Raw genomic sequence first — 26,232 nt, 5'->3', positions numbered from 1 at the left:
GTCTGTACCAAGTGTTATTTCACTGCAACAGAGAAACTTCACCACCATTTGTGTGTTGATCTGTGGGAAAGGAGGATGTGAGGAGGGACTCCAACTATGGTGGGCTGTGAGCAGCTGCAGAAAGGGTCAAAACTGTGGCACATTGCAAGACTAACCTACACACCCAATCACTCCATCCTCATGTTGTTTGAAAGCAGAGGGCTGCTTTGAACCTTTTCCCTCTTCTTATTGCTATCTGTATGTAAAGACAATCCAACTCGTGACATGACTCGATGTTTTTCAACTGCACAGAACCAGCTTCTGAACGAACAAATATTTATATGCTTTATTTATAAACCATCTTTCCTCTCAAAAAGCTCAGGTGCCATGCAACGTCCTCTGGCTGGGTTAACTTCTCAACAACCCTGTGAGGAACATGAGGTGTTAAGTTGTGGGTGAACATATCAGACGACACAACGATACTTCAAACAGCTCTTGTTTATTCACAGGCCAGAACAGAACTGAACTGAAGGGTTCAGCCAGCCTGCTTATATAGAGCTCCACTACAACGCAACTGTAACAACTTTCTGTAACTATCCAATCACTGAACGTCACTTTCAATCCCTTATTTGCATATGTGGACCTGAGTGAAAACTATCTACAGTATCCCCCTGCTGGCCCAGGGTGAGAACTTCAGTACATAACATGGGGCTGAGTGTTTGTGATTAGGCCAAGCTCAAGCAGTGAGTTTCATAACAGAGAATAGAGATGAGTTCAAATTTCTCAGAAGGCATTCCTCTAATAAAATTACTTTTTTCTGCCCCCCACCCACAAAGATATCTACTTTGCAGAAGTTTGCCAAAGCCACTATTTATTTCATTTCATTTCATTGGTGCTGACTGCCCCCATTTCCCTCCGCCTCAGTGCTTTCAAGTTTGCTAGGTTCATATGTGTTGCAAAGAAACAATGGGGAGCTTAAAATGTGCTTTCAACTTTTCCTTGGCAAGTAGGACTCACTATTAGTGCTGTCAGTAATCCCAACTTTGTCTATTTGCAGGCACGGTTTCAATTCAGGCCATGCCCGAATATGGACATTTCCCCCCTTTGCAGACATGTTTTCTGGTCTGCAGAGCATGTTTGAGGGTGTAGTTTGAATGGCTCCATGACAGCATTGATCAGCACCGATAGCGAGCCTTTTTGAAGCCATGCTGTCACCATCAACCAGCTGATTGGTGCTGACAGTGCCCTTTGAAAGTGGTTCGCTGTCAACCAATCAGTGCTGACAGCAAGCCCCTTTGAACATACAGCCTGATGTCATAAAGGCATCAGGTGATTGACAGGTGAGCAGTCCTGCCAAAGTGTTCCATGGCATAGGTGATGATCTGACCTGCTAGGCTGAAAAGGTTTCCTACTCCTGTTGCAGAGGATCCAAACTGATCGCTCAGCTGGCAAACTTAAAGTGCCAGCAAAGATCCTCTGTGTTGCGAACAGAAAAGTGGCAGAAAAAACAACAGAAACAAACTCTTAGGATGCTCATCTCCACAACTTCCAAATATTTCGCAGGTGAACTGTTACATTCCTGTTAACCCAGCAAGCATGAACAGTTGTTCTTTTTCTTAAAAAACACACCCACTTTTATAACTTTTGTTTTAAAAAGAAGCTTTTTTATTAGGAATTGTAGGTGCTGGTATTCCAAAGGAGAAGAAAAGACTTTTTAGGTATGCAATGACAACCACATGGATGCTACTAGCCCTACCAGAGAAAAATGACAAACTAAGCTGTTGGACTATGCTGAAATGGCAAAATTGACCAGAAAGCTCAGGGACCAAGAAGACCAAAACTTCAATAAAGAATGGGAAACATTTATAATTTACTTGAGAGACCACTGTAAGCAGATGAAAACATTAGCAGGATTGCAATAATGCTTGCAATGTAGAAGATATTACGGATAAAATGGGAAGACATAAAATTTGGATGATGAAATAATACGCAGTTGAAAAGGTTTAAAATGGGACCCAGGGAGGGGAAGTCTAGAGATTCGGAGAGATCTCCAAATATGGATATGCATTTTGTATTGATATAACTCTATACTTGTAAAATCAAATAAAAATTATTTCAAAAAATAAAAAAATTGAGGCTTAAATAGAATATTTAGTTTTACAATGGATCGTGTTGCATTTATTACGCAATAACAAGAGAAATTCGGCAACACTTTGTTTGTTATAGCTTTTGATGGGAAGGAATGGAAGGGAGCTAGTATTCTGGGTTTCATGTCTGCATTGATACAGGCATACACTCAAACAGAGTAAGGACAAGACACAGATGCCCCTCACTCAGAGATGTAACTTCCAAAAACCTGGAAGAAGGAAGCTAGCAGCACAAACAAAATGTGAGGGCACTAGCAATGCATTTGAAAGGCATCCTGAACATACCTCTCACAGGGGGGGAAATAGGGACATTTTGTTTTAGCTGGGACAAGAACTCCAAAAAGACAAGTCCTGCTAAGAAATAATTTGAGCGTGTTAACCTGCTCCTTCGTACATGCCGAAAGGGTTTAAAACACTCTTGATAAATGCATTTTGGCTGCCTATAGTCTGTATCACATTTCTAAACCTCCGTCCACAGCTATTTTTGTTTCCCTGCCCTATGACAGGACTTGTGGTTTAGCCACTATATTGATTCAGCCCCATTTTCATGTTTCTTGGCTCTTTATTAGAATACTTATATTGTCTTGCACAATAGATGCAGTAGTGACTGAACAGGCAAACCAGGATTACAAAATCAATATCAAAACAAACGTTTGTGATTATACAGCTTTTTTAAGAAAAGGAAAAAGAAGTAGGTCTGGCATATGCAGTCAAAAAGGATCTCTTTCTGCATTTAGAGCAGAGAGCGTGGTGCTGATAACGCCAAGGTTGCAGGTTTGATTCCCATAAGGGACAGCTGAATATCCCTGCATTGCAATGGGGTTGGACTAGATGACCCTCAGGGTCCCTTCCAACTCTCTGTTTATGATTCCATGATTCCAAAACACACGAATAAAAACAAACAACACCCCCCCCCCCCAGACTTCACCTTGAAGGTTCTCCACACATGCACACAAAATGTGCACAAAACCACATTACATTGGGGAAAAGTGTGCCTTAAAATATAAGGGTTTTTCCTTTAATGTTGCTTTCCCTCTGCCAGGTATAAACAGAGCAGAAGCTCAGCCGCTGAAAAAGGTTTGGATCTGGTGGAACTTTTGCATATGACCGTTCCCTCAGTCATACTGAAATCAATGTCACAACTACTAAGTCCCAACTACTAAGTCCCATTGCTTAAAAATGGCTTCTCAAGGGAACCATTTTAGTACAGTGGTACCTCTGGTTACGAACTTAATTCGTTCCGAAGGTCCATTCTTAATCTGAAACTGTCCTTAACCTGAGGTACCACTTTAGCTAAGGGGGCCTCCCACTGCCGCTGCCACCAAGGCCGTGCAATTTCTGTTCTCATACTGAGGTAAAGTTCTTAACCGGAGGTACTACTTCCGGGTTAGCGGAGTCTGTAACCCAAAGTGTTTGTAACCCGAGGTACCACTGTACAGTGGTACCTCGGGTAAAGTACTTAATTCATTTTGGAGGTCTGTTCTTAACCTGAAACTGTTCTTAACCTGAAGCACCATTTTAGCTAATGGAGCATCCCGCTGCCGTTGAGCCGCTGGATCATGATTTTTGTTCTCACCCTGAAGCAAAGTTCTTAACCCGAGGTACTGTTTCTGGGTTAGCGGAGTCTGTAACCTGAAACACCTGTAACCTGAAGTGTATGTAACCTGAGCTACCACTGTATGTGGTTTATGCAATTCTATTGATCTAAGGTGTTTGCTTCATGCATGGAAGCTCAATGGTTCAATCCTGGACTGAATCATCATTTCGATGTGAGTATGGCACGGTGGTTTGAGTTTTGGGCTACAACCTGGAAGATTAAGTCCCCTGCTGTGAAGCTCACTTGGGTGATCTTGGGCCCATCGCTGTGTCACAGTCCAGCCCACCTCACAGAGCTGTTCTGATAATAAAATGAGGTGGAGGAGATAGACAGTGCATGCCACCTTGACCCTGCGGTGTGGCATGGGGAGGCACAGGGGCGGTTATCTCTGGAGCAAAGTTGTTAGAGGCACAAAATTTCAACACCCAGTGCTGCCTCTACACAGCTGTGTGCTTCCATCATTGGGCTCCACTGAAAATGGATTCTCCATGCTCTCCAGATAACGGACAACTCTTCTTTTCTTACCTCTGCAGCTGCAATCGCCCGGGTGATGCGGACACTTTTAGGCAGTGGAATGTGTATGCATACTCCATCGGTTTCCCTCCCCACTCCACCCCTCTCCATGTAGCCCCGGGCTCTGGGAACCCACGCTACGCCACTGCCCTGAGCTCCTTGGGGGCAAGATGGACTATAAAGGTAAGAAATGAATAGATGTACCATATTTTTCACTCTATAAGACGCACCCGACCATAAGACACACCTAATTTTGGGGGCCACTAGGGGGCGCATCAGAAGATGGCTGACAATAACATCTCTCCGACCCACACGAGGTAATTTGGAGGCTATCATGGGAGTAATTAGCCTCCCTAACCCCCCCCCCCCCGGATGGTGAGGGGGGGGGACTGCCCTTGCCTGCTGTGCTCTATACCACCCCCGAATTTGTGGGGATGGGGGCACTAGGCACAAAGCCCTCCTGTGGGATTTTGGCGCTCCTGGACGCCATCTCTGATCCGCGCCACTAGCTGCAAGAACTTCAAAAGAAACAATTTGGATGAAGCGAATGCACATATTTCAAGGAAGGAGGGGGAGTAAAGACTGCTAACAGAAGAGATCTCTGATAAAACAAGAAGAGTCGGAGGAGCAAGCATAGATTATGAGAAGATACGCCAAGACTCGGTATGACAAAGGGACTGATGACTGATGGGGGAGGGGGGGAAAAACTTTCCTTTCTTTCCTTATGTGATTAAACAAGAATCCCCTCCCCTCACAAGTCAGAAATGTCGTTTTAAGGACTTAAGCTGTGGATTTAAGGCTGTGTGGAGATAAACTTTCAAACCAAAGCATGTTTTAAGAAGAGCGTGGAATGTATAAGGGCTTTGGAATGACGCAGTTAAAAATGCCGTCGCCATATTGGGAACTTCTGTCGGAGGACTTAAGTCTGGGAGGAGAATTAGAGAAATAGAGCTGTTTTTATATTGTGGGTGAAACTCCTCAGAGGGACTTAAGAATGACAGTTCTGTAATTAATGATGGAAAGAGCGATGTTATCTATGAAGGCGATGATATATGGAAACCATCTCGATTTGAGGATTGGAAGAACGGAAAAATTCACACAGGATTATTATTGGTGTTTATCGGCTTAAGGAGACTATCAGAAGAGATCATAAAGAAAAAAGAGAAAATATATGAACAAGATGTGATGTGGAAACAGCAAGATAAGACTGGATAGAATTATGAACTCTGTTTGGACTGATTTGGACATTAATGCAGTAGCAAGAAGATGATCAGAATCCCCCTTCGGATCTTGAAATATGGGTCCCCCCAACAAAATTTAAAATTCGGCTTTGTAATTCGGAATTTATGTGATGTGATTTAATTTGATTTGATTGGCCAGTTAATAATTTTTTATTTTTTTTTAAAAGACACACCTAATTTTCGAGAACAAGAAAATATATATTCTCTCCCTCTCTGCACAGCGCCTCTCCAGCAAAGTGGGAGGAGAAATGGAAGGGGCTCCATTTCTCTTCCCACTTCGCTGAAGGGGCGCTGCGCAGCTCTCCCTCTCTGTGCAGCGCCTCTTCAGTACTGAAGTGGCGCTGCGCAGAGAGGGAAAGCTGTGCAGCGCCTCTCCAGCGAAGACAGAACAGCAAGAGGGATTGGATCGCTGTGCAGCAAAAGCAGCGATCCCTCTTGCTGTTCTGGCTTTTGGGATAGCTGTGCCAAGCCTCTTCAAGGCAGGGGGAGTGTTCTTCCCATTGCCCTGAAGAGGCTTCACACGGCTATCCCTGAAGCCAGGAGAGCAAGAGAGATTAGTGAGCAAAAATCCCTCTTGCTCTCCTGGCTTCAGGGATAGCCGCGCATCCTGCATTCGCTCCATAAGACTCACACACATTTCCCCTTACTTTTTAGGAGGGGAAAAGTGTGTCTTATAGAGCGAAAAATATGGTAATTTTCCAGTGGAGCCCATAGGGCAGTTTACAAGTATCCAGTGGATAAGAAAGCCTGAGTTAAGAAGCACCATGGGCTCGGGATAGAGCATGCCTGGCATTGCCAGGGAGGGTAGGAATGCCCCTTGTTCAAAATCCTGGAGAGCCACTGCCAGCCAGTGTAGACAATATTGAGATAGATGGATCAAAGGTCTGACTCCATATAAGACAGCTTGCTACATTCCTAATATGCTACAACTTTGTTACAGTTGGGTGGACCTGTTTGCAACACTTCCAAGTTATTTCGATGGTATCTGGCAACAGACTTTCATGCTATCCCCCATCGCTTCCACACCCACTAACTGGAGTTAGCTTGTTTTGGAAATGTGCTATATAATGCCATGCTTCTTTTCTTAGGAGTGACTTGACAATGACACCAGAAACATGGCTCATAAATTAATATTCTGCTCTGGTCAGACCTCACCTGGAGTACTGTGTCCAGTTCTGGGCACCACAGTTCAGGGAGGACACTGACAAACTGGAACGTGTCCAGAGGAGGGCAACCAAAATGGTCAAAGGCCTGGAAACGATGCCTTATGAGGAACGGCTAAGGGAGCTGGGCATGTTTAGCCTGGAGAAGAGGAGGTTAAGGGGTGATATGATAGCCATGTTCAAATATATAAAAGGATGTCACATAGAGGAGGGAGAAAGGTTGTTTTCTGCTGCTTCAGAGAAGCGGACACGGAGCAATGGATCCAAACTACAAGAAAGAAGATTCTACCTAAACATTAGGAAGAACTTCCTGACAGTAAGAGCTGTTCGACAGTGGAATTTGCTGCCAAGGAGTGTGGTGGAGTCTCCTTCTTTGGAGGTCTTTAAGCAGAGGCTTGACAACCATATGTCAGGAGTGCTCTGATGGTGTTTCCTGCTTGGCAGGGGGTTGGACTCGATGGCCCTTGTGGTCTCTTCCAACTCTATGATTCTATGATTCTATGATTCTATGATTCTAATATGGACTACGTACTGACAGTTGCCCAGCTTTCACTTCATTTATTCACCATTGCTTCAAATCCTTTGAAATTTTTGGTGTTGCTGTTTTCGGTCATATCTGTTCCCACCATGTCACTGGACTCCCAAGAGAACAAAAAGCAGACTGCCCATTTGTGCGCAAATCAGAGAGGCAGAAATGAAACCTGAAGCCACCCACAGTGGGGAAAAAGGCTCCCAGTTGATCAATGGCCTGGATTCATTCTTTTAAAACATCTTTCTTGCCACCAGATTTCAGCTTGCAAAGCATTAAAGAATGTGTGGCTTGGTCTGAAAATGCAGGGATGGTTTCTCTGCCCTAGGTGGACTGTGTTTTAGACAATGATTTAATGCATCCAGCTGGAGCGGATGTAAAAAAGCTAACTCAAACTCTACGTTGCTAATTAACTGGGTACAAAGATGCCACCACAAAGGACCCATTAATTATGGGAGGAATCTCAGTGGGACGCAGAACAGATACCCTTTTAAAAAGATGTGGTGGGTTTTTTATTTAAGAACCCAGAGATTCATAGTATATCTTTTTCTATAGCACAACACGTTTAACCGTGATGAACTCGTAGTGAATTGTTGAAAGTTAACGGCACTTTTGTGCTGTAAAAACAGAAGCAGCAGCAAAAAATGTTGTCGACATAAGCCTCAGCTCTGAAAGAAGGGCACGTCTGTGGGGAATACAGCACCACTGGGACTTAAAATGGAGAGCACAAACCCAGAAAATTTGCACACCCCTCTAGAGAGCTGGGGTTCAACATTCTAGCAGGTTGTTTTAAATCAAAATGCGAAATCTAACGTCCGTTCTTTATCCCTCCAAAAACTAAAAGCAGAGGGCAAAGACCCTTGAAGCATCCCTGTTTTCCAGGGAAAGTCTCAGACTCACAGAAGCCTTCCCAGTTTCTGATATGATCCTAGAATGTCATGCTTTTCCTTTAGGACATCCCTATTTTATTGGAGAAATGATGGAGGATACAGAGTTATCCAACCCCTGAGTCGTCTGAAAGAAGCCCTGTATAGGGAAGTTTTTAAATGTTTAATGTTTTATTATGCTTTTATATATGTTGGAAGCTGCCCCGGTGGGAGGGTATAAATAGTAGTAGTAGTAGTAGCAGCAGCAGTTATTGAATAGGACATCCCTATTTTCATCAGAGAAATACTGGAGGGTATGAGAGCCTCTCTTCTTCTGCTCCTTATGACCCTCCTGACCCCTTTCTCTCCCCTTTCTCTCTAGAGCTCAGCTCCTTTGCTTCCATGTGCCTTGGCTTTCCTTCCATTGGGAAATGGCCGCAGCTCAGTTTTAGAGGATCTGACTTACATGCAGTAGGTACTGAGTTCAATCCCTGGCATCGCCAAACAGAGAGCAGCTGCCAATCAGTGTAGGCAAAATTGAACCAGACAGACCAATAGTCTTACTCAGTATGAAGCAACTTCAGATGTTCCACAGCTGCCGTCATTTGCCCATGGGAAGTATTCCTCATCTCCATCACTAACTGCCTGGTTTCCATTTTAGCATCCCTCCCTCCAGGCCTTGCATCCGCTTTTACCTCCCAAGCAAGCCATCCATATATAGTGGTTCCTCGGGTTAAGAATTTAATTTGTTAACCTGACACTGTTGTTAACCTGAAGCACCACTTTAGTTAATGGGGCCTCACGCTGCCGCCGCACGATTTCTGTTCTCATCCTGAAGCAAAGTTCTTAACCTGAGGTACTATTTCTGGGTTAGTGGAGTCTGTAACCTGAAGCGTCTGTAACCTGAAACGTATGTAACCCGAGGTACCACTGTATCTATGCTTAGGATGCTTCCTTTAGCTGTTGGTTGATTTTGGAACGCAGAAATAAAGAACATCAGAAAGCCATCAAATCTAGCACGCGGCAGGGGGGGAACACTTTAATTAAATTATATAATTTGGTATTTGAACAATTGGTTTTCATAATTGTATCACAAATTGGCATTATTATAATGAGGCTATTATTGGAATGTAATCGAAAACTAACAAAAATTTATCTAAAAAAAGAATCAAATCATCCTCTATTGTTGGATTAGCTCCTGGTCTATATTACTTAACGGATATGGGTGGTGCGGTTCGAATCCCCGTGACAGGGTGAGCTCCCGTTGCTCGGTCCCTGCTCCTGCCAACCTAGCAGTTCGAAAGCACACCAAAAAGTGCAAGTAGATAAATAGGTACCGCTCTGGTGGGAAGGTAAACGGCGTTTCCATGCACTGCTCTGGTTCACCAGAAGCGGCTTAGTCATGCTGGCCCCATGACCCGGAAGCTGTATGCTGGCTCCCTCGGCCAATAAAGCGAGATGAGCGTCGCAACCCTGGAGTCGTCCGCAACTGGACCTAATGGTCAGGGGTCCCTTTACCTTTACCTATATTACTTAACAGGCTCAGAGTACTTGAATTGGAGAACCAGGAACGTTGACTGAGCCATTCTCCTCTCTGAAGCAGATATATATGGACCCTGAGTCCAATTCTGACTCACTGCATAAATGCAGAACGTGGGAGAAAGCTAGTGACAGCATCATAGATTAAGTTTGAAAACCAAGGGACCCACTGTATTAACAATGTAGACAAAGACATTTCTTTTCTTTTGTAGAAAGGAGGGCGGGAGAGACATTCCCATCCACCAGCAATCCTCATCTCCTTTGAATCTGCAGCTCAATTGGAAACCCCCTTAAAAGGCTATTAGAATCTTCAGGTAACAGACCTTGCAGTGCTTTGAAAAAACAGGCGCAGCAATTTGCTGTTTGTGTTTGGCATGGGAGCCCCAGCCACGTCCATTGCCTGGACTGCAAACAGCTTCTGTCACGAGCCTTGAAAATCAATTACACAATAAGGAGGGTAAAAACCGGCTCCAGGTTCTCTTCCCTTTAGGACCAACTGACGCAGTAGAGCCTCCTTCTGGGCACTAGCAGGATCTACAAGCCGTTTTACAAAGAACGCTCCCCAAAGGCTTTGTGAAACAAATAACAGTTCAGGTACTATTAATAACTTTCCTGGGGAGCCTCGCAGGAGACTTGGCTCTGTAAAGTCTGAATTACAACTATGCACGGTGTAAGCAGCAGGAAGCGATGCCAAGTGGGGGGGTTGGAATCAGCTAAATGCTTGGTTTTATTTGCCTCTTTTTGTGTTCAGGATTACGGTAATTGCCTAGAATGCCCTTTCTTCCAAATAACAGTATTCAAATATCCTTAAAGGCAATAAAGCATTGTTTTATATTGCTCGAAGTAAAAGGTCGTGTTAGTGAAAGTAAATTGTACATTATTGCGCCGGTGATCTTGCTGACAATTGTCTGCTATGCCTTAGGAACAAGAGGAATACCCCCCCCCCCCTAAAAAAACCACCCCTCTCTCTCTTCCAGGATAAAAATCATAGATGACCACAGCAGGAACGGAGATAACAGTTAGTGAATGCTGTTCCTGATGATTCACTAGTTTAGCAGTAGGAAGACATTGCTTTCACAGTCAGATTAAGCATAACTGGAAAGAATGTTATTTTAATTAATTTTTATTGGCCGTTTAATGTTTATTGCCCCCCCCCCCACTCCCCACAAAGAGCAACAAAGAAAGGGTTTAGGAAGCAAATGTAGAACATTAACTACCTCAGATTGTGCCCACTGGGATAAGTGCTTACTTTAATCCTGACAGAGACAACAAAGATTCCAACCAAGCCAGCTTTGACCCATGAGTGTCTGTGCATTATGAGAGCCACATAAAATTGTAGCTGCATTGTCACTGTGCTGGACATTCTAGTTCTCTAGTGCCTGTCACCAGTCCACCTTATCAATTGATGAAGCTGTCTTGTACTCAGCACCTACTTGATGGGCAGCTGCCCTCCAGGACCTCAGTGTGTCCACACTCCAACAAAGGCACCAAGTTCTGCCCAACATCAGAGGAGCGTCACATGTGCATGCCATCAAGCGCGCAACACATGCCATGCTGCGCACTTCGAGGCCCGGCAAGGCCTGCCATTGCCACTGCAAGGCCCACTGCTATAAGGCCTGGACCCTCAAGATTGGGGGTGGGGCTCAGCCCCACCTAACCAGACTTGAGGGGGGGCTTAAGACACTTCAGCCCTATGGAGTTTCCACCTATGCACTCCACAATCCTTTCCACTGGAGATATTTAATTGCAGAATCAATTAAAACGAAGATCTTCTGGATTCGCTCTACCACTGAGCTACGCCTCCATTTCCTCCTTAACTCTAGGATGACAACATCAGGCCTTGGTACAATTAGCTGATTTCAGTGCTGTGGTCCTAGGATGGGGTTCAACATAGCACTAAAGCCAAGGTCATGTCAACAGAACCTTCTTCCCCTCCCTCCTACCTGCACACTCCCAAAATCTGTTCTGGAGTTTTCACCAGCCCTCCAGAGTAGATTTGGGGATGGTGCAGGAGAAAGTGGGATTCCTGTTATGCTTGTGAGAATCTGTGTGCTGCCAGCACCTGAATTTACTTCTATGTGCCCCCCTACGTTTCATCTTTGCGTAACCAATCTGGAGGATATATGCTGCGTCAAATCTGGAGGATATATGGTGCATTAAATTCACAGAGAACATAGTTAAACTATGGATTTTGCAACCGCAAGAGGCAGCGATGGCCACTAACTTGGATGGCTTTAAGAGAAAATTAGACAAATTCATGGAGAATAAGGCTATCTAGCCACACTAGCTATGTTCACTGCCAGAGACAGTAGGATTTGTTTTGCAAATAGTTATAAAACTGCAGTCACTTGTAGCTCAGGCCCCTCCACACATCCTTTTTCTTGCATCTATGATGATTAGTCAATGGTGGCGCTGTGGTCTAAACCACTGAGTCTAGGGCTTGCCGATCGGAAGGTTGGCAGCTCGAATCCCCGCAACAGGGTGAGCGCCCATTACTCGGACCCTGCTCCTGCCAACCTAGCAGTTCAAAAACATGTCAGAGTGCTAGTAGATAAATAGGTACTGCTCCGGCAGAAAGGTAAACAGCATTTCCATGCGCTGCTCTGGTTTGCCAGAAGTGGCTTAGTCATGCTGGCCACAAGACCTGGAAAAACTGTCTGCAGACAAACACCGGCTCCCTCGGGCAGTAAAGCGAGATGAGCGCCGCAACCCCAGAGTCATCCACGACTGGACTTAACTGTCAGGGGTCCTTTACCTTTACCCTTTTTTGGTGCCGTCACATACAAACAATTCAGAACGAATGTTAGACATGGTCTAACTTATGCGTAAGCTGTGTCCAAGGTAAATAGGAGGAACGCTCCATCAACAGGTCATCTGAACAAGCCTTTAGAGCAGCACAGAACAAAAATTTGCTTGTGCCACTGAGCTGCTTAGTGATGAGAAAGACGTTGGAAAACAAAAAAGAAACAATTCCTAGCAGTGCTTGGTTTATAACATAGAACACAACTATTTTATAATATGATCATGGGACATCCAGAAAGCAGCGGTAGAAACTCAGATATATAGGCTAGGTGCCAAATGGCTCCTTAAACCAGGGTTACAGTCACTAAAACAAAATATCTAGCTGCCATTTGGGGGCCAAAAGACTCTAAAGTCATATTTTCCAATGCGACTTTTTGGTTCATGAAATTTGTTTTGATTGTGCAGATAAAAGGTAACAGACAGAAATCTACAGGATGTGTGAAAACGGTCAAGATCCAAGGATACCCAGGCATGCGCCTCCAGATGGTGATGTCAGACGCCAGCCTGACACCCAGGCATCTTCACTTGATCACCAGTGGTTGATGGACAGGAGCCTGGTTGATTGACGCCTGGCTACTTTCTAACACTTATCAGTAATATTAAAACAAAGCAGCTACACAAGAACACAAATCATTCCCAAAATATAACTATGAACAAACCTCTTAGATATGTACTTCAAGTACAAACTGAATGAGGTGTGAGCTTCCTTTTGGCAGCTAATCTCATGTATATCATGTCTAACTTGAGATAAATCAACTCTCATCCGTACATCAACACAAAAAGAAGCCTTTCTCTTTTCTGATCTTTCATATTTGTCAGAATTTGTCATATTTCGTGGAGAAGTGTAGAAGAACAGCCAATTTTCTTGAAGAGGCGTGTAGCTACTGCCTCTGGATGCGTATCCAAAAAGAACTGTCGTGACGTGGGTGGCGCTGTGGTCTAAACCACTGAGCTTCTTGGGCTTGCCGATCAGAAGGTCGGCGGTTCGAATCTGTGCAAGGGGGTGAGCTCCCGTAGCTCTGTCCCAGCTCCTGCCAACCTAGCAGTTCAAAAGCATGCCAGTGCAAGTAGATAAATAGGTATCGCTGTGGCAGGAAGGTAAATGGCATTTCCATGCACTCTGGTTTCCATCACGGTGTTCTGTTGCACCAGAAGCAGTTTAGTCATACTGGCTACACGACTCGGAAAGCAGTCTGTGGACAAACTCTGGCTCCCTTTGACTGAAAGCGAGATGAGCGCCACAACCCCATAGCCGCTTTGACTGGGCTTAACCATCCAGGGATCCTTTACTTTTTACATCTCCCATCATCCCAGACCACTGGCCATGCTGGTTGGGGCTGACTGGGTTTTTAGTCCAGCAACAACTGGTCCAGGGGTCTTTCACCCTTTTACCTTATCCAAAAAGAATTATTTTGATATTACACTATACTGAAAAGTTTAAATGTTTCTTTGATTGTCCTTGAATCTTCCCACAACACTTGCCATCGTCTCCTGTCACACCCTTTGATAACCACTGCCTTTGAGCATATCCAGATCAGTGTTTCATTAACATATATCAGTAATGTAGAGATCAGGGAATTATGCCAAGGAAGCTCACTGGCAACTCTTTCACCAATTTCTAGCTTTAAAAATGGTATTATTTACCAAGGAACATTGCGAGAAGCACTTGAAAGGGACATATGCGCTGGCCCCACATGATACAGACTAGGTTGCAAAGCTTAAAATGAAAGATAAATTTTCTCAGTCCCTCCTTCCCCACTTCTCTGAAGTTCAATAGTTTGATCCTTTGCAGCAGACATCCTTATAGCAACAGCCTTGTGAAAGAGATGTGGGTGCACAAATGATAACTGTTATCTTCTTTGCATGCTCACTGGTCCATTTCTTAAAATACTTCACCTAGCCAGATGCTTTGATATTTTAATGTCAAACAGACAGTAAAGGTTTCTCCTCTGAACCAAGTGAATGCAGGCATCAGATTCCATTAGAAGCGGCTCTTTTAGCTAGATAACAGCCACCGTGGCCATCTGATGAACAGCGATTTATATGAAGTGAGTAGAAACTCTGCTCCAAGTTTTTCTAAGCTATGAAACTGCAGAAATCTAGCTGAGAATTACCACGCACAATAGTGGTCACCAGAACCAAAATGGCTAAGCTGCCTGCCTGGGCTCTTTTGGGAGAAGGGTGGGATACAAATTTAATAAACAAACAATAACAATAAAAAATGAGACATTTTGCCAATTAGGTAACTCCAGGCTGACATCCCACCCCACCCTCCCTCAGAATGATACTACTTGGTGACATAGCCCTCATCGTTCCTTGAGATGTCCAATTTGGACACAGTGACACACACCTTAATTAATTAATCCCATTTGGATTACTGTAATGTGTTCTCAGTGGGGCTGCCTTCAAAAGGGCCTCAGAAACATCAGCTGGCTCAAAGAGCCACAGAAGGGTTGCCACCTTTGGTCAGGCAAAATAAATGACAAGTCAGGCATTATACGGGACGGGTCTAAGGGGAATTTGGGGGCTAAAAATGACTCTACCTGCTGCAGAAATAACTTCAAAGCAATCCATTACAATGATCCATGGGGCCTCTGCTCACATAAAAACTCTCTTTCCCAATCCCCCCTGCTCCCACTGGGACTTCCTTATGAGTAGACATCCAAAGGATTGCAGCCTACAGCTTTTGGGTCCTTGTTCCAAGACAAGGTCTTATAGGATCACCCCTAATGATTAAAATGGTGGAACTCATGAAGTCTAATATTTGAATGAAAATATAATTTCACTATGCTGTGGAAATATGAACTCTGATCCTTTAACACAATTCTGCTTAACATTTCAACCGAAAGCCTTAATGTAATTACATGAATCCTTCATTTGCTAAGCAGAAAGCAATATTAGCATGCATCATGTTCTGCCCTGTGTTACACACACACACACCACCCCAAGTCAAGCAACTACTGATCCTCCTGGGTCCACGGAGTCATTCAAGAGAACAGCAGGTAGTAATTTTAAAAACAAATTGCCCAGAAAAAGCTTTTATTGTTGATCACTTGTTATAAGACTTGCCATTTGCAAGTAATTGGACATTCAACCGAAACTGACCTTTTATGAGAGCCAAGTGGTAATATAAATGAAATTAATATATTCTTTATTGCAGACAGATAAAAAGAGTGACCCGAGCTTTTAACACACTGCTTGACCTCTGTGGTGTTTGAACATCACCAAGTCTCTGGAACGCTACAAGGTACCCTGGGAAGAAAAAAGGAGCAAAGCAGCTGAAGAAATGGGTTTTAGTACATTAGCACTTAGCTAATGCACAGAATACCTGCAGCTTTCACAAACCTTCCCTTTGCATTAGATGGGGAAAAATATATAGCTGCAATACAATACACTGAAAAAAGCATCACTGATTGGGGCTGTCACTGCTAAGGAAAGGGTGGCTAGCTTGTGTATGAATCTAAGAAAGATAAAGGACGCCTGGATGGTTAAGTCCACCAGCACTCATCTCGCTCTCAGGCCGAAGGAGCTGGCATTTCTCCACAGACAGCTTTCCTGGTCATGTGGCCAGCAAGACTAAACCACTTCTGGCACAACAGAACACTGTGACGGAAACCAGAGCACATGGAAATATGATTTACCTTCTTGCCAGAGCAGCACCTATTTATCTACTTGAACTGGTATGCTTTCAAACTGCTAGGTTGGCAGGAGCTGGGACGGAGCAATGGGAGTTCACTCTGTCACAGGGATTCGAACCACAAGCCCAAGAGGCTCAGTGTTTTAGACCACAGCGCCACCTGCATCCCACCTGTAAGGTTCCCATTTAAAATTGAAATAGGACTAACTTTATAACAACATAAGTACTGTTTCCATTTAAACTCTCTCTTTGAGGAACTCAATTTCAACTTACAAATTTAAAGCTTTCTATGAAAACGTTTTTTCCCCTTTTTACAGGAAACGAATTTACAGTAATTACAAGATGAAGTTCAGTGATGCCCATAGACAATTCTCTGGCTGAATAAACAGCATACATTTAAAGCACATTGCTTTCCCCAAAGAATCAAGGGAACTGTAGTATGTTATGGGGCCTGGGAACTGTAGCTCTGGAGGGAGTAAACTGCAGTTCTCATGATTCTTTGGGGGAGCATGTGCTTTAAATGTATGGGGCATATGCAACCTCTGTTTCTCACATTCTCACTCTCTTATTGCAAGGACAAGACAATGACAGATGAATTTGTAAGTCACAATGAGCCCTTCAGTCAGAATGTGGAGCACTGAAATAAATACTAGTCAGTTGCTTCTTTTTACTATTTAATGCAGGTTTGAGGAATTCATTCTACAAGACCAAGGTGAACTGAAATGCTTGACATTCCACTTAACTGCTTCTGAGTACAACTGTGTATTTAAAGAAAATGCTCGAAGTTAAGTTTCTTCACAAAAGAAAGATGTTGGTAAGGCCAAAGCTCTCAATGTGGGAAAAAGCTGTGCAATTGCATAGCGAGTGTGGGGCCACAGGGAAGGTTGCCCCGGATGCAAAATGGTTAGGAAATGGAAAATGGCTTCTCCATGTGAACCAGGAAGTGACAACGGGGACAACTCTTATTTTCTTATCTCTGTGGCTGTGATCTCCTGGGTGATGTGGATGCCCTTAGGCAGTTGAATATACATACATACTCTGCCCATTTTCCTCCCTCCAACTACCACCCTCCACATGGCCCCGGGCACTGGCAACCCACACTTTACCGCTGGAGCTGTTTGTATCCTGTCTACACAACTTCCTTTCCAGATGTTATAGTGGAGGCATTAAAAAAAAAAGGCCAGCATATTTGCCGTAACAGTCGAAGCTGATTATAATCTGAAGGATTGTCTTCTTTATAGGCATCTATGGTTTTAATGGAACCTCTGACATTCCAGTAATAAGTTCCACCAAAACTTAGTATAGGATGCTGCCTTGAAATGACTCAGACCATTCAGCTAGATAGCTCAGCAGAGTCTATGCTAATGGCCACCAGCTATTCAGGCTTCAGGCAAGCACCTTTCCAGCCCTGGAGATGCCACCATATGTGGAAAGGAGAGTATCTCCATGGGAGAACACGTACGTTGTATGAAGGTCTCTGGTTTAGGGTAGCTTGCTTTATAGAGGACAGTCCTCAACTTCAAGGGCTCTCCAGTCCATTTCCATGCGCTCTGGCTTCTGTCACGGTGTTCTGTTGCACCAGCAGCGGTTTAGTCATGCTGGCCACATGACCTGTAAAGCTGTTTGTAGGCAAACACCAGCTCCCTCAGCCTGAAAGCAGAGATTAGCACTGCACCCCAAAGTCGAATTTGACTGGACTTAACCATCCAGGGATCCTTTACCTACTGGTAAAGAACCCTAAGAAGGAAGAGATGGGGTCTTGAATTTACCCATCAACAACACTTGGACAGAAGCAAGCAGACATGTCATCTGGTCACAGTCTTCTCCAGTAAGGGAATATGCACTGTATTTACATTATAGCAATTATTTCATAAGCATATAGTGTAACACATGCAAATATATGTCCTATTAAGTACCCATTAAGGGACGCGGGTGGCGCTTTGGGTAAAACCTCAGCGTCTAGGACTTGCCGATCGCATGGTCAGCGGTTCGAATCCCCGCGGCGGGGTGAGCTCCCGTCTTTCAGTCCCAGCTCCTGCCCACCTAGCAGTTCAAAAGCATGTCAAAGTGCAAGTAGATAAATAGGTACCGCTTTATAGCGGGAAGGTAAACGGCGTTTCCGTGTGCTGTGCTGGTGCTGGTGCTGGCTCGCTAGAGCAGCTTCGTCACGCTGGCCACATGACCCGGAAGTGTCTCCGGACAGTGCTGGCCCCCGGCCTCTTAAGCGAGATGGGCGCGCTACCCCAGAGTCGGTCACAACAGGCCCGTACGGGCAGGGGTACCTTTACCTTTTTAAGTACCCATTTCCCCCGCTTTTTAGGCAAAGTGATCCCGATAAACCTGTATGCACTGTGTTTTATCCTGGGAATATTATCTGTCCCCTCCTTCCACCTTGATCTAACATACTGGCTTCTAATTGCAATATTCTTGCCCTTTTACTGTCATATGAAATCATACCCTCCCATGAGTAGCTCCAGTTTTCAGGCCACTCAGTAATTCCTGTAGAAGATTTGCTTAAAACGATGTAAAAGATCTGGTTGCAGAACTGTGTATGGGCTTCACAGCCTTCAAAGAGGTCCCAATGTATGCCGTACAATTATTATAGGTACTATTCGATTCATTTCTGTTCTGTGGGCTGTTGATGCATTGAAGAACTGCATCCAACATTACTCACAAGCAGCAGCCTTTAAAAAGCAGTTTTCAGCCATCTCTGATCCATCAGCCTCGCAGGCCAAAAGATGATGAAGAAGAAAGCTCTTTTCACAGGGTTTCGTGCGAGACCAGCCACTGGCCCCCATATAATGGGAATTCTGCCTCTACATCCAGTGCTCTAAAAAGGAATTTGCAACACTGCACATTCTCCATGTATGCAAATCCCCAAACAGATTTAGATGTATGTGTTCTGTTTCAAAATTTGCTAGCTGGCACATAAAAATTGTTACACTTAGCAATTTAGCACAAGTATAATAAGAACGCCAGAGTATTATGCTTGGAGTCACATGTTTGCTGTGGCTTCTGAAAAAGATCATGAGAACAAGAAGAAAGCATTACAAACTCTAGTAGTAACACTGCATTGTTTTATAATCCAACATAAAAATATATATAACTTGAGCTTCTGGATATAAAAAGTTAAGAAGAAGGCAAGTCTTCATTCTAAACAAAACATTCAGTTTGATACAAAAGTGACTTAATAAAAATGTTTATGAAGCATCTGAACTGGTGCTTCAGTTCAGATGTATTGGTACTCTGAGGCTGCCGTACAGACTGAATCTAAATATCCTTATTTCAGCCTTGCACTGTCAATTGACGATATCCCTAGAATTTTGATCCAAGGATACTTAATGTACTTATTTTGACCAACACAGTATTGTTCACATTTCCTTTTTACACCCTGTTATCAAACATATCAGCTAATATGTTTACAGTAGACCCAAAAAAAGTCCAAATGCAGCCTTTTTTCTATTAAAAAAGGTAAGAATGTAGCACCCACCAGATGTCAAAGAGAACAACAACTACCAGACTTTTAGAAGACATCTGAAGGCAGCCCTGTTTAGGGAAGCTTTTAATGTTTGATGTATTAGAGTATTTTAATATTTTTTTGGGAAGCCGCCCAGAGTGGCTGGGGAAGCCCAGCCAGATGGGCGGGGTACAAATAATAAATTAGTTATTATTATTATTATTATTATTATTATTATTATTATTATTATGAATGTAATAAAAGCTGGACTATTTATTTCTCGCCTTTGCCTTCCACCTTTCCTCCAATGAGCTTATGGTGGTATATATAGCTCTGCTCCTCACAACAACCCTGTGGTGCAGGTTAGGCTGAGAGTGACTGAGTGCCAAGTGAGAATTGGAACAATGACCTCCCAGGTTGACTAACCACTACGACACACTGTCTCTATTTGTTGATATTGAATCTGAAGGCTCATCCGCATGTCCCGTTGCTCCACTGCTTTCCCACTGGGGAAAATCTCTCTTTAGCACTCCGTTTGCTCCAATTTAGCACTAAAGAGTGGGCTTTTCAAGGAGTGGGGGATAAGCAAAAGTATGGACAAGCTCTTCATCAATACACTATGAAATCTGATGCACAACTGCAGATTTCTTTTAGAAAAAAAGAAAAACCGAACTAACTACTGAACTGTTCGTATATTTTGCATACGGGGGCCAACAATAAAAACAGACCAAGACACCCAACTCTTCAGGTTGTTGGCAGTCTGTTCATAACAGTGACAAAAGAAACATCACAACATTTAATGCCGGCATGTCTTTCCCAAACCAGCTTTTTCTTTAATTGAGGCACTCAGCATTACGCACAAAAGAGTACACTGCCAATTACATTCCCTTATAACAATGCAGCCCTCTCCAAGGAAAGTCTACCTCTCCCTCAAATATATTGACAACCAAGCCAAACGTCTCCATTAAATTGCATCAACTTGTTACTGATGTGAGATGAGCCCACACCCCACAGTCTCCTGTGACTGGACTTAACGGTCCAGGGGCCATTTACCCTTTTATACCTTTTGCATCCAACAGCACTAAAAAGTCAAGAGACTCTTAGTCAAAAAAGAGGAAAAAAGCATCCACCTGGATCTGGTTGCAATTTCGTATTCCGTACACATCAAAGGGGAGGAGATGGAGTTGAAGTCTTAAGACAAAGTTGAAGATTAATATTGGATTTAACAGTGATTGATGTCGTTATTTAAACCAGAAGCTGATTATTAGGTTCCCCAGCACTTATTTCCGCTACTTTTGCAAATACTTGAACGCTAATTAATGCAGCTCGTTCAAGCTTTGCTTTGGGAGCTATCTACAAACATGGAAAGGAGGATGCGCAAATCAAAACATTCCAGCGAGCAAATGGTAAGAGGAACCCAAACTATTCAAAATGTGATATCTGGTCTTTTTTATAAGAGAGAGAGAGAGAGAGAGAGAGAGAGAGAGAGGAGCCAGAGTAAAGCAGAAGCCATCCATCACTGACCTAAAATGAAATAACAGTCAGTCCAGGAAAAACTTGACTGAAGAACCCAGAGGCTTTTGGTCTCAGTCAGAAGAGAGCTCTTGTGTAATTGATTAGCAACTTGAGGGGAAGTTTAGAAACGGCACAGTGAGGCCTTTGAAAATTACTTGAAGCACAACACTTCACTTCTATTGCTCACTTTCCTGCCTGGCTTTCAGAATCCCAATTTGGCTAAAGCAAAGGGCATTCTGGTTTGCGTTGTTGGGGTATTGGGGGGGGGAGGGGCAAGCAAGTACTCCAAATTCATGGTCCTACCCAGTTTTTGTTAATGTGCCAGTACTCATCATGAAGTTGCTACAGTAAGTGTCACACTTGAAGCATTTTGTGGGGTGGGGTGGGGGGTGATGGTACTGTGTAGCCTTGAGTACCCACAGAAAAAAGCCATGGTCCTATCGGTAACATCAATGCAACACAAACACTGTTCTAGTTTATGCCTGTTCCCAGACCACAAGCGGTACAAATCTGCCTCCACTTTAAAGAAGACAGATTAGAAAGAGATGCAAAGTCCAAGAGTGATGTGGTTGCATTTGCCCTCTGATTACTTCCATGGTGCTCTAAGTGATGGCTAGATGTGGTTTGGGTGAAGGTTACCAGATGTCCCTGTTTCCAGGGGACAATCCCCAGATATACAGCTTTCTCAGCATTCACATGTAGATAGCAAACAATAAGTGTCCTCGGATTCATTGGGGAAAACTGGTAACCTTAGTTTGGGTGGCTTGTTCAGTTATATATGACAACAGCTGATCCATGTCCTGTTAAGAAGACCAGCACTGTATATAACCACATGCTCCATCCTAAACACATGGAAGGCTGTAGGTCAGGGATCGTGAACACCCAGTAGCCCCAGCTTGCATTACCAATGGCCAGCAATGATGGACATCCTAGCCCAACAGCATATGGAAGCAACCACAATGTAATGATAATCAAGAGACAAGAATAAATTAGGGGTGACCCTAGCAGTGGTAGAGAATGATGAAGCAGCAGGCTCACAGTTTGCACTGGCCAGAACATTAGGTAGGGGGGAGCAAGGAAAAATGCTGGCACAGCAAAGGGACTCAGATTGCACCCATTGCCACACTCAAAACAACCCATTTCAAGGGATGGGTTTCCCCTGGCAACAACCATCAGTAGATTCCGGGGACCAGATGACTTTCTCAGGGCATCTTCCCACATCTCTTTTGGCTCTTGGAAGCTATGGTTTTCATTTAACCTTAGCCAATTTTTTAGTCCCTTTGCCATAGCCCGAGCCAACGGCGTCGAAACCAGTACCACATACTGAGCCCTGAAGTGCAAAGCAGCACACAGTTGCAGTCGCTCACAAAGTTGGGGCTGTGGACAATGTGGAACTTGGCAAAAGTGCAGCTTCCATAAGCTGGAAAGAGCCACGTGAATCACCCCTAATCTAAGAACATGACTATCCATTTTCTAATAAATGAATAAGGAGTGCAGATAAGTGGTGTGTGCACTTGTGACTTTTCTGGCAAACACCATTCATAGCCATGCACCCATTTCAATAAATGTATCAAATGTAAAATCTCGTTATGGACGTCTAATGTTAAAACAGAGCTTTAGAGCCAAGCCAGATGTAACGTTAATCACATGGATGTAATTGAGAGACATATTTCATTAAAAAAAATAAAATGTCCATGGCTTGGGGCAGTCCTGAGTATCTTAATGCCAAGACTACAGTAAATAGAAGGGGGAGTTTAGCCCTTTGTCCCCTTCTGTGGGCCTGCCAAATCATACATCACTTCTGAGATGCTGCTACCTACATTGGAAGTGAAGGCTACACACACACACACATACACGTGTGTGTGTGTGGTCCTAACACTGTTCAGGCCCCCTACAGTTGCTATTTAATTCCTCTTTTTAAAAACCTGCATATTCATTGCAATCAAGCAGGTAACATCCCGTCTAACTTGGCCCCAGAAATACATGCACAGAAAGCCAATGGGGAAATAAAATGGCCCACTGGCAGACAACTCTACCAGGGTCACCTCAAACCGAAACAGCTAACCTAGTTGGCAACCACACAGGCCCCAGATTCACTTTAATCCCAGAGGTTAATCGGCATGTTTTAGGAACCGGCTGGCTGTGCTGCTCCGAAGATGTATGAATGCACCCCCGCAAATGGCCAACTATCAATATTAATTGCATCACTTAAGCCTAAGAAGGGAACAATCAGATTGAAACGTGACATCTTTGAGTCTATGGTATCCTCTATGCGGACGACTTAATTCAGTCCTGGAAACTGCAGATGGTTTAATTCAGTGTTGGAAACTGACAAGCAGCAAGTTTCACTCAGGTAGGCTGCAGCAGCTGTTCCTTCTTCTTTCAGTCCTTTGCTCACACCCACCACAGGTCCTTCCTCCCCCTTTCTTTTCTTAATCACCGATTCATTCTTTGCACACTGAGTTCTGAAGATACAGCAGTGATAAGAGGACAGCAAGGAGCAGAGGAATAGGCTTGAGAGAAAACCTGACATACCATTACTGTGCTAAGGGGAAGGGATAACTAATCATCCTTAGCAACTCAGAACGTTAGTTGGCTTTGAAGGTGCACCTTCAGGAGATCTTCATGGTAACTCACACCCCTAATCTTTTCATTTCCCCCAGATAGTTTGAAGTCTACAGTTGTTTTATTTCCCTTTTTTTTTTTCTAGGTGAAGCAACGCTTTTACAGGTGCTCCACTGGAGAGGGGTAAGCAGACTCTTGAGCGAGGCAGAGCACACCCTACTGGCAAAGGACAACTGTCACGACCCCTTAATAAAGCCGGCCAGGTGCAAAATAAAAGGGGGCACACACCCTCATGCACACACAAATAAGAGACACAAGTTGGGGTCCTTCTCTGTGCAGGTTCTGTAGTTTGTGGCTGACTGCTGTGCCCGCTCTTTTAATGAAAGAGGCAACAGGCAGCCTCACTTACACCATCTAAAAGGGACTAGAAACTTGCGTTCCACTATGCAATTCCTTGAAGGCAACTTAGAACTTGCAAAGAGGGGGGAGGGCAGCCTTCCCTCTGTTCTTGTCACATCTCCCCCCAGGCGAAAAAAGTGAACATCTTGCCAAATATCTCCGTCTCTTCTCTGCGCGCGCCCCCCTTCCCCAACTCGTTCTTCCCCCGTTGGTCTCTTTGGAAATCTAAAACGGATTCTCTATTCACTGCACAATGAGGCAATTCATCGCCTAAGCAGCAGCAGAGTGGAAAAGGCACTGCTCTCTTTCCCTGGGAGGCGAAAGGAGAAGGGAGAGGGAGCGAGAGGGAGATATCCAGGCAAAGCGAGCGTTTCACCGGGGGTGGTTGGGGAAGGGGGGGGGGGAGGAACGAAGGCAGCCCCGTGGCTACGCGAGTGCCGAGATTTCCCCTTGCCCAGGTGCTTACCTGCGATCTCCTGATAGGGGATGTTGAGCAGGCTGAATCCTTTGGCTTTGTACGCCTCCCTCACCTCGCCGCAGCTCCGCGCTTTCGCGTCCGCCGCTCCGGCGCGCAGCGACAGCAGCAGCCCCAGCAGCGCCCCGAGCAGCGCCCCGATCCAAGGAACCATGATGCCCAAAAAAGGGGGTAAGAACAGACCAAAAAGAAAGAAAAGAGAGACCCCTCTTCTTTCACCCCCGCCTCCCCCCTCCAATCCCAAAAAAGAGAGCCCCTCGCCAAATCCACTTGGAAAGATAAATCCCACGGAAGAGCCTTCTACCAGAGCCCCGAGTCCTGCGCAGCCGTGCGCGCCTCGATAGAGCGCACCCCCGCGGGGGAAAGAACAACCGGGAGCCCCCCTCCCGTCGCGGCCAAACTTTGCGAAGCCGGCTGGGAAGGCGAAGGAGGAGGGCGCACCCGAGGCAGGCGAGGCAAGGCGGCAGCCGCCCGCCCCTTCTCTCGTCTCTCCGCCTCCTTCTCCTCCTCCCTTCTTCCTTCCTCGGCGGGTCCCGTTAAAGTCCGGCCCGGCTCAACGCCGCTGGTGGTGGGGCGCGCTGATCCTCGGCGCCCGGGAGCGCGGAAAGCCCGGAGGTGCGGCGCGGAGGCTGGAGATGGCGAAGCAGCCGCTGGCTTGGCTTTACGCACGGGGAGGAGGAGAGCCTGGAGAGGGTGGCTTGGCTTGGCTGTTGCGCGCCGCGCTGCTGGTGCTGCGGAGAGGCGGACATCCAGGAAAGGAGAGCCGCTGCGCCGCGCAGCCTGCCCAGAACAGCAGCAGCAGCAGCAACCGCCTCCTGGCAGAACAGGCGGCCGCGGCAGCCTAGCAGGGAGCCGGCAGGAGCGCACGCGGGGCAGGCGGGCGAGCGGCCGAGGAACGTGCTCCACATTGCAGCGGCGGCTTGCCGGTGAGGAGGAGCGCGAAGGAAAACCCGGGATGGACTCCGAGTCGTGTCCCCCCCCCCCCACGGCAGCCGACCAACGCTGCCCGCTCCCAAGTGAAAAGAACACCCCGCTCTCTCCAGAGGAGAGGATCCCCACAACGCACGTTTTCGCTCAGAGCACCCCCCACTTTATTCATTAGGAAACGGGGGGGGGGGGGGCTCACGCGCGGAAGGGATGGGGGGTCCCTTAGCATCCCCTCCCCAAGTTAAGAACAAGGGTACCCTTGTAAGTGGGGCCCCCATCCCACTCAGCAGGAGATATGTTGACATTGAGCAGGGGAATCGTACCCTGCTTATCTCCAGTGATACACAGATTTGGGGGTGGCGGCTGTGGTCCTGCTGATTTTGTTCCCATTGACCAGCATGACCAATGGTTAGTGGGGGGGGAGAGCTGGAGTGCAGCAACGTCTGCAGCAGCTCAGGCTCTCCTTCCTTGCAGTGCCCTAGGAAATGTGGTGACATCAGGGACAGCGATAAGGAGGGTGACCAACTTTGCTTTTCATCAGTCCCTTCTTCTCCGTCCTTAACAATGCCTGGGTGTGCAGACATTGGCCAGGCATCATACAGTGAAAAGCTTCTGAGAAGCTTTCTTAAACTAAGCAAAAGCTTTGCTCCATCTAACTCAGAATTGTGTTGCAGAGGTCTATTCCAGCCCTACCTGAAAATGCCAGGGACTGAACCTGGACTTTCAGCCAGTGGCGTAGTGTGGGTTGTCAGCACCCGGGGCAAGGCAAGTAATTTGCGCCCCCCGCTGCGCTGTCCCTCCCCCAGATAGTCCCTCGCTCGCTCTCTGCACCGCACACCTGGCACCCCCCCACACACAGTGGGGGGCGACCCGGCGGCTCG

The 26,232-nt window shown here is 45.4% G+C and overlaps 1 protein-coding gene across 2 annotated transcripts in view; it reads right to left on the bottom strand.

Moving 5' to 3' along the window:
* The window catches only part of GPC6 (glypican 6), a 766,899-nt gene extending 741,552 nt beyond the window's left edge, over positions 1-25,347 (bottom strand). The window contains exon 1 of one of the 2 annotated variants that reach the window (XM_083437893.1): positions 24,416-25,347. In XM_083437893.1, coding sequence (XP_083294019.1) covers positions 24,416-24,578 — 163 coding nt within the window. In that variant the 5' untranslated portion in view covers positions 24,579-25,347. The remainder of the gene's footprint in view (positions 1-24,415) is intronic. The other variant, XM_083437892.1, reaches the window with a different exon arrangement.
* Between the last annotated feature and the right edge of the window lie 885 nt (positions 25,348-26,232).

Source organism: Podarcis tiliguerta (assembly GCF_965153285.1).
Source record: "Podarcis tiliguerta genome assembly, chromosome: 4".
NCBI lineage: Eukaryota > Metazoa > Chordata > Lepidosauria > Squamata > Lacertidae > Podarcis > Podarcis tiliguerta.
The sequence above is the reverse complement of the archived record's forward strand: the minus strand, read 5'-3'. Positions and strand labels throughout refer to the sequence as shown.